This window comes from Alnus glutinosa, chromosome 12, assembly GCF_958979055.1.
Source record: "Alnus glutinosa chromosome 12, dhAlnGlut1.1, whole genome shotgun sequence".
Lineage (NCBI taxonomy): Eukaryota > Viridiplantae > Streptophyta > Magnoliopsida > Fagales > Betulaceae > Alnus > Alnus glutinosa.
The window spans coordinates 16,258,378-16,273,546 of NC_084897.1; the positions used below are offsets into that span (position 1 = coordinate 16,258,378).

General features: G+C 33.6%; 1 protein-coding gene across 1 annotated transcript; it reads right to left on the reverse strand.

Annotated features, from left to right (window-relative positions):
- Positions 1-7,656: 7,656 nt before the first annotated feature.
- Positions 7,657-9,431, reverse strand: LOC133852219 (phosphoenolpyruvate carboxylase kinase 1). The gene is made up of 2 exons (XM_062288920.1): positions 8,516-9,431; positions 7,657-8,132 (listed from the first exon to the last, which is right to left on the reverse strand). Exons 1-2 carry the CDS (start codon positions 9,291-9,293, stop codon positions 8,086-8,088), a joined length of 825 nt encoding a protein of 274 aa, XP_062144904.1. The 5' UTR covers positions 9,294-9,431; the 3' UTR covers positions 7,657-8,085.
- Positions 9,432-15,169: the final 5,738 nt, after the last annotated feature.

A 15,169-nucleotide genomic window follows, 5' to 3' on the forward strand; every position in this document is an offset into this window, starting at 1 on the left:
TTTTATTATTCCCTTCAAATTGAAAATCAATAAGCAAAAGTGAAAAAAGTTTTTTGAAAACAAAAAAAGTTAAGAAAACTGTTGTCCAAAGATTTGGAAAATAAAAAATAAAAAAAGTCTCAGTTTCTGTATTGAAATTGAGAAATTTCAATTGGTTGAATTGTGTGCTTCTCAGCCTTTTCGCAAGGCTTTACCTGAATGACATGGCTCTTGAAGCTAATATTATCTGGAAAATGTTAAATTTACAACACCAACACAACAACCACACAATAACCCCTCACATGAGGGTGGACCCTACACATTGGGGCCCACCCTCATGTGAGGGGTTGTTGTGTGGTTGTTGTGATGGTGTTGTGTATGAATCAAATCCCATATTATCTTGCTCCTTTTGTTAGAACAGTCCACTCTAACTAACACAATAGCCCACTAACTATTATTTAAAACACATTTTGCTAAACACAATACAAAACAAATGAAACGCATATCTTATAGACTTTTCTAATGTCATCTTGCTATTTTTGCCACACATCCTAAGGAAATCGAGCTTTGTTAGGCTTGTGACTCCTTAAATCCACATCTGTCTTTTCTAATGCACTGCTTTACTAAACTCTTTTCATTTATTTTGAACAAAGCCTTTACAACTTTGTAAAGCTTATTTTATTGTTACCTTTTTAGACATGTCTGTTGCTACCGTGCAATATTAAAGAAAAAAGTTTTGACAATAAAGCTATCGTTTTAAATGAGATGAAACCAGTTGTAAAGATAATAAAAAGGAAAGGGCCAAGGCTACAAAAAAAATTTATTGTTAAGGGCTGATAGGCAAAAAAAAGCCTTAATTTTTTTTTTTTTTTTTAACCTTTAATTATTATATTTTTCTTGAGATTTGAGGAGGGGGGGGGGGGGGGGCAGCCATGCCCCCACCGGCCCCCCCTCTCTCCGTCATTGCATATGGTACATAAAAAGATACTTTATGAGCGACTCAACCATTCTCTTAAAAAATAAGTTTGCTTGTGGCCAAACTGAAGTGGTTAGGCCACACCCCAGAAAAACTCCTTCAACTATAAATTTCTCTAGGCGAGTTGTGTTATACATTCCTTTTTTTTTTGTCTTTCTCACATCTTTTTCATTTTTAAAAATCACCTTAGATCTGAAAAAATGCTACACTTCTTAATTTTTTTTTTTCAAAAGTTGGTTACCAAGTGTCATCATTCCATAAGATCTATTATTTTGATAAATGTGTCATCATCTTATAGTATAGTGGCACCTGTCTTGAGAACCAACTTTTAGAGAAAAAATGCAAAAAGTATAGCATTTATTTTAGATAAGTGGGGCTCATACGAGCAGGGGCGGAGCCAGCCCCCCCAACTTGGGGGGCCAAATTGAAAAAAAAAAAAAAAAAAAGTTTTAGAAGAGCCAAAATTAGAAAAATTAATAAAATTTGAGGTAAAATTTTAATTTTAATTTTTTTTTTTGGGAGAACCTTGGGCCCCCAAGCTCCTTAGTGGCTCCACCCCTGCATACGAGGACTCACATATACCCCCACAAATCTAAAAATAATTTTTTTTTTTTTTTTTTTTAAAAAAAAAAGAGAGGATAGAATAAGCACATAAAAGAGAAAAATAATAATTTCTCAAATCTAAATCCATAAGAAATATGTGGGGGTCCATTATTTTAATTTCCTGGGCATGTGGAAGTCCTTGGGAGCCATTTTAGTAGAAGAAACACGACAAGATTCATCGTACAAAGTTAGGCACCAGTTTTTCAGAGCACATAGGCCCCACTCACGTGGGTGGTAGTTTTATTTCAGACTCAGACAAACCACCGTTTTAACACTCCGTTGACTTCACATCTCCCACAACGTATCAACATTGATCTCAACCCAACATCCTTTGATCTGCCATCCCACATATTTAAGGCAGTTTCACTCTTTTCTATTTTTTAATCTAAAATAACTAATTTAAAATTTATTTTATCTAATTTAGCTAATAAATTTTAAAAACACAATACATCCGATTATTTATTCTTAACTCTATATCATTTAAATATTATTATTATTATTTATTTATTTATTTATTTTTATCTTTCTTTACAAACCACAAGAGCTAGAATCATCTAAAAGACTAGAACTAGAGATTTTTTTCTTTTTTTTTTTGATTAGTCCTCTAGAACCAGAGATTAAGAAACCACAGAACCGGAATAATCTAGAACTGGAGATGGCCACAAAGGATCGAGATTTGGGTTTTGTTATTGTTTTGTTTTGAATTTTGAGATGATTTTGTGTAAAACTGATGATATTCCCTCTCAATCTCTTTCTTTTCTTTGGCTTTCTCCATGTTCATTTCTCCCAATTGCTTCCCTTCCAGCCGCATTCTCAAATTTTGGATCCCTCTCTCAAGTTCGTCGATCCTCTCAAGTTTCTTATATCTGAAATCTCAAAAAACCTCAAACAAATTTGACCCAAAAGAAGGAAGAAGATCAATTGCTCAACAATTAACCCAAATCGAAAAGCCCCAACCCAAATCTCCAGAAGATCAACAGTCTCGCCGCAGGTCTCTTTGTCTCTCTCTAGTGAGAATCAGATCCGTCCAATGTCCGGCTATATAGAGTCCGCACGAAGAGAGTGAAGAGTTTTTTGCAGCTTCGAGACAGTTCGAAACGACAGCATTAGGGATTTTGGATCATTGGCTAGAGTTTCAGTGAGAGAAAAGCTATGGTGGAGGATCATAAGCACGAGGAGCCGAGGGCGGAGCCTTTGGCAGTGAGCGTAGTGAGCTTCGGTTGGCCATGTTGGGTAGCAGGAGAAGTAGAGGTCGGCATCAGTAGGAAAAGAAAAAGAAAAAAAGACGGAGAAGAGTATGAAAGAAAGATTCGTAGACTTTTAAGTATAAAATAATGATACATGTGTGAATAATGCAACGCCTCATGCAAGCCAAATGTATTCCAGCTTTTAAGTAGATAATTCGATGGAAGTAGCTTTTAAGGATTACTTTAGCTAAACTAGCCAAAAGTTGGATTTACATGATCCGCTGGAACTGCTCTAACTCTCTTCCTCGTAATTATATAATTAGGCAGCTCTCAATAATTATTATATAATTAACAGTTGGATTGAGATTCTCTATTATTAAAATATTTAAAACATTCAAAAATTTTAATAAATTTTTTTAAAAATGTTATAATTAATTCACGGAAATAATTGCACCTTTGGTCCATGAAGTTGACCTAAATTACAAATGACTCCCTGTGGTAGAAAAAGTTCTTGAAGGTCTCAGTGGTAAACTATAATTACGAATCACTCTTTGAACCCGTTTTTCGTCTACCAAGTTAACAGATTCCGTTAGTTTGCTATGTCATACCCAATAATAAATCGATATGTGTCCATTACAATAAAAAAATATAAATAAATAAAACTTAAAAATTATTTTTTTAAAAAAAATAGAAAATAGCAAAGGAGTGTTTGCCAAGGGTGGCTCGGCCTTGTCTGGGGGTGGCGCACGTGTTGATTTCCTATTAGGTATGACGTAACAAGCTAACGGAATTTGTTAACTTGGTAGACGAAAAACGGGTTTAAGGAGTGATTCGTAATTATAGTTTACCATATAGACTTTCTATGAACTTTTTATATCACATAGAATAATTTATAATTTAACTTAACTCTAAAGACTAATGATGTAATTATCTTTAATTTACGTTCCAACTAATCTCTCTGTGGACGGACAACCTTGTGCTTCGTGCAAAAGGAATACATTTCGGTGGTCTTCGAGAAATGGACAATGGCCGACAAGTGAATAACCCACCTGCTGGTTTGGTGCTTACCATGTTAGCAATATTGTCAACTTTGGAACTAATAGTAATGGAAAAACAAATTAAAAAGCATATATTCTATTTAATCAATAACTTCATTCAAACTAGTTAACTAGGGGTATACGTGGATATCTTACATCAATAAAATGCAGGTATTAATTATTTTTATATATATTTGAATTTGTATCTTTTTTTACTATATGTACCTAGATGGTAATTATGGTTATTAAGTACAATTATTATCTGATATTCGCAAATAAATAATTGGTCTATTTTAAACGCTTTTAAAAATAATTTTGACTGATTTTAGTCTCTTGAACTTGTTTTAAAAATATAATACAACACCAAAAATATGAAGAACTGGAAAAAAAAAATGATGAATACGACATCAAAATATTTATGGTAATAATCAATACTTATAAGAAACACCTTTATATATTTTTTTAATCCATGATTCAATGAGAATAATAATCAAGCCAACAAACATAAAAAAAACATAAAGTTCTTAAATATTACACATTCATAAGTAGAATATATATAAAATATAAAAAGAATATATATTAGATATATATAAAGAGTAGTATGCTAATGCGGTTATTGTTCGCATCCGCATACCTTAAAATCAACATCCAAATAGGCACTTGTGGATAATTTTTTTTGTTATTCTTATCCGTACTCACATGTGTAGATAACAAAAAGATGCGAATAAAGAATAGATATGAATAACGAATTTTGACAGTAATTAAATATATGCTGCATGTTACTTCAAACGCTTAGGAAACAAATAAATCAACTTAAAAAAAAAAAAAAAAAAAAAAAAAAAAAAAAAAAAAAAAAAATCGAGGCCTGAAATTAATTCCGTGATTAGAAAAGGTTTAATGGTAGAGAAGACATTAATTTGAAAAAGAGTAATGGGTTTTTAGCAAAATAGGCAAAAAGACTAATGGCGTTCACTTTTTTCTCAGCCCTGGTTTGACATTTGGCGCGCATGGATAATCAAAATAAGATTAATTACGACACTAACAATAACCTATCAACACACTACTATCACACTGTCGGATGACTCGGATTGTTTGCCACCCACGGCAACACAAAACCATTCACATCTTCGTAGCCTCGTAGGTTTTTTCTCGTACATGCTATTTGGATGGTTTCTTTATCGGTAGAGAGCAACGTTACGAAAGTATGGCAATGGCGGGACTGCAACGTGGTGAAGTGGGTCATGCATGCTGTTTGCACCTTTTGTGGTTCCCGTGTTCGAGCTAAACACACACAGAGAGAGAGAGAGAGAGAGAGAGAAAATACAAATGAAAAGGACATAAGCCAAACAAAAAAGGAGAGAAGGAAAGCAAGAAAGGCTATAGACGGATGTTTCCCACTATCAAAGGGAAAGGGGAATTAACCATATAGCTATCAGCTATGGCTTATCTACAAAATAAAATAATATTGTTAGGGCTTAATTGTCTATATCAAATTGAGAAATGCTCAAGTTTGAAAAAAGTCATTGAAAACCTAGCATTTCTCAAATTAGGGTAACTATTACAGTACTCTCTCTCTTACATTATTAGTCTAGATTATGTCAAAATAACTTTTTCGTAAATATTTAGAAGAATTATTAGAATATTAATTAAATTGATAAAATTCATCTTTAAAATAAATAATGATGAAGGTAATGCTTATCCAGTGTGGGTTAAGGACTTTATATTGTTTCTAAAATGGAACATACCAAAAGTGGCTTAATTTGTTTTTAATTTGTTTCCTTTTAATATTAATATGTATACTTGTTAGTGTATATCTAATTATTTTTGTGGCCTCAATGATGATGCTCATAAGGTTTTATCTGGGTGCGTTAATTGCTCATTAGGCTTTTCCTGGGTGCGTACGTTAATCCCCCCCTTGAAAGTATAATTAGACTTAAATCATTATTGGGTAGTTAATTATGATGCAAATGGACATTAATTTTTTCATACAATTTGGAAAGAAAGCTCTTTTGTCATTTTGAATAGAATGCACTCATTTGTATCTCAACTTAGAGCATTCTCATTGGCCTTTTCAAAATTTCACTAAATTTTAATGAAAAAATCTACTTTTTTGAGTTTAACTATCACCTTTAAAAAGTTTCCTACATCAAACTCTTTAAAAATTTCTCTATTTTTATTAAATATTACTTTTTAATAGTTTTGGAGCAACTGATTTAACTGCCACTCAGCATTATTCAATCTCTGAATCCACACATTCCAAAACCCAGTACAAAAAATGCTATCCACGCTCACCGGGGGATCTCTCTGAACAAAACCCAAAAACCCACTGCACCAAAACCCCATAAACAATTGTTGACACTGAATAGCAACCATAGACCGCCGGAAAATTGTCGAAGAGACGCCAAGACTGCACAGAACCGCCGAAAACGTGCCCGTCCGCCTAACCTGTCATCACCCACAAATCTTTGGACCACCGGCAATCACCAGACCGAAAATCGCTAACACCCACCAGATCGGATCACCAAAAACCACCAGACAAGACGATTGAAACCCACCAGACCAGACCACCGAAAATCGATCCACCTGGGACGTCTTCCCTATTTGCAGATGGAAGAGGCGAGATTTTCGGTCTGACCAAACCACCGGCAATCACAAGACACCCACCGGACCGAATCACCAAAAACCACAGGATCGGATCACCGAAAACCACCAGACAAGACCACCGGAACCCACCAAACCAGACCACCAGAAATCGATCCACCTGTGATGTCTTCCCTATTTGAAGATGGAGGCAAGCGTTTGGAGAGGAAAAGGAAAAGGAAAGAAAAAGGGGCACAAGGAAGAGATGGAAGAGGCAGGAAAATGAAAGAAAATGATTAAAAAATAAATAGAGAAAGAATTTTGGAGGTTAAATATAGGGAGGGTTTCTTACCTTCACTATTTTAGATAAATTTTGAAGAGCTTGTTGCATGAGGTTTTTGGAGCACTTTCACCAAAATTTGGTGAAATTTTTGAAGTGAAGAGCCCAATGAGGATGCTCTTATAAAGGGGATAAAGATTCTCTTCATTTCATGGCGCCAAGATTTAAATTGAGATTTTTTAGTTATAGAACTTTATGTTTTTCCTATAAATTTTGGTAGAGTCAAAGGACTTATTCAGATTTTAAGAGAGAGAGATTAAAGGGACTTTTAGATATTGAGGGGATCAATAGGGTTTGTTCCGGGTAAAGTTCACGTACCACTCAAACTACAATTCAATTGACAATGTTTCCCTCAAATTACAAAAAATTGTTATGTTCCCTCAACAACAAAAATACCATATATTATTGGGAAACATTAACAATGTTTTGGTAATTTAAGAAGACATGATTTTAAATAAAAGTTTAGAAGAATATTATCAATTGGATTATAATTTGAAGAAATTTCATGAACTTTTCCTAAATTATTATGTGATAAGAATCTATTACTAATGTTGGCATAAGCACAACTTGCTGGCTATAAGTTTCTTTTTTGAATTAAGGTACCATCCACTACTAAAAAGAAAAGAAAATGCCTCATCTTGGATGTGATGTGACCTTTTAATTTGGCAAAGACTAAGCGCTTTACATTTTTTATTGGGGTGTGGAATCCTTGAAAATTTGTGCAAATTCTTCCGCTACATAGAAAAGATTCACACATGTTTTAATCAAGGAATAATAAAGACGGTATATATCAAAGCATATGCTTTCTACCAATCCTCATCAAAGATGCATTTATTTCAACAACAAAGGAGACAGTCTGCCCATTTGTTTGAACAAGTAATTAAGTCTCATAAAAGTTCTCATATTTACTACTCAGATTGTTAATAATATAAACAATAAATTACTAAAGATCCGGACAAACAAAAACAAATTCATATTCCCAAAACATGGCTCATATGGTGATCACTGATCCAGAAAGCAAACTTGGGTTAATCATCATGGCCTTTCTCACTTCCTAATCTTTTCTTAATAAAAACTACGGAAAAGAAAAGGCGGGGAAAGGCAATAATATTCTCAACCCACGTCTTTTTCTACAGTCTCATCAGGTTCTCTCCATATCCTCAAACAAAAAGAAAGAAACAAACAAACAAAAACTCATATATGGACTGCTCTCTTTCTGACTATTACTGCTCACACTTTTACACCCTTTATGAGTGGAAAAAAAACTGGTTTCTAGAAGCATCATGCATTTATTCTGCTGCTGAAGGAACAGTGGGATCCCTTATTCATCTACAATGATCAAACTGCCTTTCTTTCCTTCCTTCCTTCCTTCCTTCCCTAAATTTAACAGTCCACTTCACCTGCCCCTCCATTCAGGATCCATGGGTGCCCTGTATTTTACAAACAAGAAGGCAGAGCTGAGAACTTCACAATTTTCACAATTTTCAGAAAAGAGCAAAACAATAACAATTTACCAAACACATAGGAGCTGATAGGCATAAATATGACAAGAATCAAAGCCCAGAAAAGCTTTTCTTTGTGTGAAACTATGCACTCAGAAAGCCAATCAAAAAAACCAAGAAGGTCAACCCTTAATTTCTGTTTGGCTGCTTCAAAGTTACTGGAAAGGACAATGTATTGCAAAGTAAAGCCTTAAATTATTCAAAACCTTTGACAAGCTATCCACCCAAGTATAATTATATGCAAATCAAATTAACAACACAAAAAAAAAAAAAAAAAAAAAAAAAAGAAGAAGAACCAATAAACAACTTACTTAAGGCTTGCTCCGCAGAAAACCTTCTTGAAACATCCCTACAAATCATCTTCCTCAACAAGTCCTTGGCCGCCGGCGACACCGCCCGGAAGATCCTCGTCGGGAACCTCAAGTTCCCCCTCAACACCGCCTCGAAAATCTCAGCCGCAGACTCGCCGTAAAACGGCGGAACCCCGGCCAACATTATGTACAAAATGACTCCAGCACTCCACACATCCACCTTCTCATTGTACTCCCTCCCCATCAAAACCTCCGGCGCCACATAATACGGCGTTCCCACGATCCCATCCACGCACCTCCCCTCCGGCAACCACACGGCAGACCCAAAATCCGCCACCTTCAGATTGCTCCTCCCGTCGAACAACAAGTTTTCCGGCTTGATATCTCTATGCACGACCCCCATCTTGTGACAGTGAGACACAGCTTCGAGGAGTTGCTTCACGAGCAAAGCGGCTTCGCGCTCGGAGAAAGTTCGTTGGATGATCTTGTCGTAGAGGGTAAAGGATTCACAGAGCTCCATTACCATGGTGAGAGAGTCGTCGCTTTCGAAGACGTCGAAGAGTCTGACGATGTTGGGGTGCGGGGAGAGGAGGGTCATGATCTTCGGCTCGTTTTCGAGGCATTCTCGGTCGGTGGGATCGGTTAGAGGGCGTTTGTCGATGGTTTTGGCGGCGAAGAAGTCGCCGGAGATGGGTTGAAAGCAGCGAGAAATAGTGCCGAATTTACCACGGCCGATTTCGTCGCAAAGCTGGTAGTTGTTCTTGAAAGCGTCACACATTTGGGGTTGCGATTTGTTAATGGGGTTGGGTTTGTCAAAGAGTGTGTTTTCCAGTTACAATGCCTTCTTTATAGAGAGGAGAAGAGGGGGAATCGACGGGGGAATATTCGGTCCGGTGGGGGCGGCCATTTGAGATTCACAACGTTGTGGTTGGTTTGACAGCAAGACCTTCTAATTCTAATTTATTTAATAATAAACTTGTTTGGTTTTAGTCTTTTAGTGTGATGTGGAAGTGTACTACAACCCAATAACGTGGGGGAATTGGAAGCAAATTTGGTCTTCTTTTTATTTTGAAAAAATTACACAATTAGCCCTTCTGGTCTGCCTAAATTACAAATAACTCCATATAGTATTAAAATTAATTCAAAGATCCCGATTGAACTAATTTACAAATTGTTTTTTAGAGTCAAATTTTGTTAAAAATTTTGACAAATTTTATTAGGCGTCACATCAAAACTAATAAGATGGCGACACGTGTCATTCTTAATTAAAAAATATAAATATATAAAACTTAAGAAACTAATTTTTTTTAAAACAAAAAGAGTAACTGCCGATTGGGCAGTTACGACTTGGCCACCCTAGCCAATGAGGGTAGTCGTACGCAACCCTAGAAATAGTCGGGGGGGTGCTAATCCCTTTGAGGGTGGCCACCCACTACCCAGTTGGCTGGAAATTTCAGAACGATGCTTATCAGAATTTCAACTGGCTTTAACTTTTAGTGCTTTTGTGCATGATTGTTCCTTATATGTTATTGTCTCATTGAACATATGGGCTGCTGCGGTCCAATCTTTGCTTCGGGGGAAAATATTCTAAAGGTAATGAAATATTTCTCACATAACTCCAAGATTGGCTTCAGTTCTAGATGGAATGTGCGACACTTTGATGTTACTTAGTATTTGGTTGGAGTCCAATAAAAAATAATCTCTAATAAGGAGTTTGATCCTCAATTTTTTTAATAGAGTTAAAGTTTAGTTTAGAGTTAATTGACTCAATCCTAATCTTAGTTGTAATATGTCAATTAGATAGTTTTGTAACCGATCAATATTACTCTTATATTTAAAGGTAAATCATTATTTCTTGAAGTGGCCATTAAAGATCACGGCTTTTTCGAATAAACTTATTTATTCTTTTTTTGAATTTCGTATTAGTTGGTTCTCATCATACTTATCATTCAATTTGATAATGAAATTAGTGGCATTAATTAAGCAGATGATATGAAATGTTATCCAAGTGGGCTAGTTGATAGACGAGTATATCTCCACCTTGATAACTTTTCCCTAATATCTAGATTCTCCATCTTAAATTTTATTATCCTAGACCTAACTTATTTTATTTTTTAATTTTTTATAATGTTAAGAACTAATTAAAGATCAGAAGGTACGTTTGCTGGAGCCCTGTGGTTCCTTTAGATATGGAGCCAAACTTTTGGTATATCAATCTTTATCTTTAAAGATCAAGATTCTGGAAAATGTTTTAGCTGATTTTCACTTTAGGTGAGTAAATAGAATAAATAAAAAGTTACCACCCCACTTTTTTTTTATTTTATTGATGTGATTGCTATTAATTAGTTTTTGAATCGATACAAAATGAAAAGCACCTCTCTAATGAGTCTATAAGGTAAATTTAGATGCTGTTTTGGATAAGATTAATAAACATATAAACATTGGTATAGTGGTGCGAGATGATGAAGAATATGTGCATACGGTCAGGAGTATGACAAGAATGAGTTATCTTGAACGGGCAATCGTAGAAGCTTTAGCAACATTTCATGTCACTTTTTTTTTTTGTTGCACATAATTAGGTTTACGAATGATTTTTTTGGAAAGTGATATGCTCTAAGTGGTTAAAGATATGATTTTCAAAAAAATGTAATTGGAGTAGATTTGGACAGCTAGTGAAAGACACTCTCATGGTTTTAAGCTCGTTTTTTAGCTGGCAGATTCACCATATTAGTAGAATTGCTAATAATGCGGTGCATAGTTTAGTTAAAGCTGTCGTTAAACATATCATAGACCAGGTTTGGATGGAATAAATTCCTGACTATATCTATGAAATTGTTTTGTTAGAGCAATATGCTCTATTTATCCAATTGAATATACAAGTATGATAAATTTATTAAAAAAAAAAACTATTGTTAAATAATAAAAAAAAAAGTGACATATAAGCAAAATAAGATAAAAGTTTTGGAATGCGATTACTCTATAAAGAGGATAAGGCTTAGGTATCGTAAAAAAAAAAATTTAAAATTAAATCCAAACCGTTGAAAAAAATCGAAAACTTCTTCTTCCTTCCTTGGCTCATGCTATATGTCATAAGAATAGAGAAATCAATAATTTATTGGTAAACTTTAGGTGAATTCCGTGAAGGTTGGGGTGTTTTATAGCTAGCTAACAAACCCTTACAAACACGTCAACTAACTCACTCTAGCTGTCAGTTTGACTAGGGTTAAAGTTAAATTGGGAGAATAAATATGTAATATTATTATGAAACGTAAAAGAAAAGACCAATTAACAATATCCTATTAGGATCAAGCACATAAATTAATCTATTTTTTCTCACAATAACGATAACATTAATTACCATGCTAATATAGATTAGATAGATATGATCCAAATCATGTCACATCCAAGACTTGATAAATGTCACATATTGAAATGTGGTATGTTACAGTTAAGAATTGAGTATGTTTTCATTATATTCTTGTTCTCTAAGTTGTAAAAAGGTTTTGAGTCAAAAATATTATTTTGAATTTTTAAATAAGAAACGTATGTACGAAAGTGAAGATGAAGTCTTTTCAAAGGGAAATTCTTTTTGGCTACTTCGATAATACGCCACCTTTTTAATATGTGGCATTTTTTAAGCGTTTTGATGTTGAGAAACAGTATAAATTGCATAATTTAAGAATCTACAATTTCTTTAAAATTGTAAGGAATCCTAATTCAGGAAGGTTCCGTGAAATGGCATCTTGGAATCCACTCCTGGGTTTGGAAAAAGATTCTTAAGCTAATAAACATAACTCCCCATAAAATCAAATGTGAGGATATATAATAGGGTAATATAGACAAAAACTTCTAATGATATCTTATCTATTAAGAGTGTTGGGGAGACCGGGAGAGTATCTATCCTCGAGTTTAAGTTTTTAGCATATTTAGTTGACGTAGCATGTTCAATTTACTTTTGATTTTTTGATTTTTTTTTTTTATTTAAATTGATTTAAAGGTGAATTGAGCATATCATCTCATCTAAGTATGCTCGAAAAATATAAAATAACGTTTAAGGTCAATGTAATTCTTTTTTCATCCAAATAATTTAGGGCTATACCTAAGCTTATTTGAACATGTATATGATTATATTCTTTTCTTTTCTTCACCTATTCCAATTCTCAATTTTAACACTCCCTCTCACGTATGACTTTAAATTTTTTAATAGATGAAGCCCAATACGTAGAATATTTAATTGAAATGTGAGGTGAATTGACAGAGACATGATTCGAACAACACATGAACTCTACTTTGATACTATATTAAATCATTATTTATCTCAAAAACGTAAGCTTATAATAAAAAACAAAAATAAAAAATTATTTAATAAATACTTTAATAATATCATTTAAGGAGGCCATCGTCACCATGATCACGTGTTAAATTTTTGAAGCATGAAGTGTAAAAGGGTCACTATTTGCTTGCGCAATGGACTTATTAAACACAATCAAATATTGACTTTGTTGACAAAACCAAATAAAAAAACACATTTTTGTCACGGCCTTAGGTAATGACTAAAAATAAAGAGTAATATTACACTGTACACTTTTGTTTCCGTCCTATTTTATAGGGTCAAAGAGCATTGCTATATTATTTAGTAGGATGAACACGGGTAGATTTAGGGGGAGCCAGTATAGGCTATGGCCCCTCCTTAATTTCAAAGATATGTATAAAAGGTAAAAAATAAAAATTTAGTCTACAAGGTTTCTACCAACAAATTTTTTTGGCTCTTGGCCTCTGTTCATAAAAGCTTCTAGCTCCGACCATGAAGATAAAGGTGTAGTGTATATCATTATACAACTGGGATAAGATAACAATGAAAAAACAGCTTTTAAATCAACAAAAGCTAGTAAAGAAGAAAAATTAATCACCGACTTTCATTATCATATTATTTCATTTATATAACAATAATATAATAATCTACTAAATAGGGATCGGCTTCAATTAAAACCGAACCGAGCCAAACCGAGACTAAAATTGCCAATCGGAAATTGTAATTTATTGTAAAATCGAAGTAGGACAATATACGGCTTGCAAAATAGCATGGTTAACGACTGAAAAAATGGAAAAGTGCATGCAAATCTTAAACTAGTATTACGTTTACTAATTAAATATGATGTCATTAATTTTCTTTCTTTATACGCTATGCAATCATGCCATCCATTACCAAAAGCATGTTGTTTGATGTCATTAATTACATCATCAATTGTTAACTATACGTTTTTTATGAATTAATTAATTATGTGGCCCACAAAAAGAGTTAACTTGAAGCCTACGGGAGAAAAAGGCATACCTGATCACAAGTGCCCTAGAATATCCGTTTTCTAGAAATTACTTCTTCGAGATTAAATAAATAATAATAATAATAATTAAAAAAAAAAACTATGAAGCATGGAGTTGGCAAATATGGTAGGGGATGAGTAGTGTGTAATTTTTTTTTCTTTTTTTTAACAATCTCGAACCTCCATTGCTGAAAAAGAAATTACAAAAGAGATTACAACAAGGCCAAAGTTAGAACAAATATAAAAACATAGAAGGTAAGAAACTGCCCGAAGGCTACACCAGTGCCCGTAGGCCAATGTAATGAATAGAGAGATAAGCAAACTCCATCCACTCAGTCTGGAAAGATCTTGGCTTGAAACAACTACCAAAATGTAGACTGTGAACAAAGATACAAGAATGTACAAATACAAACAGAAAACATCAGAAATCTAGCATCAAACAGCCTCCAGAAGCCCAAAACGAATAATGTGTATTGTCTTATAGCTACAGAGAATTCATGGTTTTTTTTTTTTAATTATCAAAAGTCAATAGTATCTATCACATATTTAATGATGATTTTAAAAGACATATCAATTTTAGGAGGACTCAATAAAAACATGAATCCTCCTTATAGCATTACTCATAAGCTATACCGCACCTTGGTTGGAACTTGGATGCATATAGTCGTGACTTATAATTAATTGAGACATAGTAGGTAATGACATAGGCCCCTAGAGCATCAATTCTAACTTTCTTTAGATTTCTTTTTTTTAAATATAGGAAACCAAATTACTTTTTGCTTCCATATTCAATAAATTCCACAATAACTTTCATTATCCTTTTTCTATATCATTTAAATAATCTTTAAGTTAAATGCTATGGAAAAGAGAAAAGAAAAAGAAATCATTTAAACATTGTTTCATATAAATGCTAGAGAAAAGAGAAAGTTTTTTTTTTTTTTTTTTTTTTTTTTTTTTTTTTTTTTTTTTAACGAGGAAATAACCTTCACTATAATCTGAGGCCCAAATGGCCAAAAGCTGTAATTAGGGGTACAGAGACTCATAAAAACAAAGTATAGGACTAGTTCCTGACTTCGAAGGCAGATGCCTTCGATTTAAGGTATAATTTTTAAATTTCTTGGTGTTCCCTTAGTTTAGGGAACAATAAAACAATCTGTTTTAAGAGTTTTTTTTTTTTTTTTTTTTTTTTTTTTTTTTTTTTTTTCAGGGAAGGAAGTAAGTTTTGAGAAAGCTACTGCAAATGCTCTTAGTTGCATATGATAATAATTAATGACTAATTAAGAGGCCTGGTTTGAAAAAAAAAAAAGAAAAAAAAAAAGAAGAAAAAAAAAAG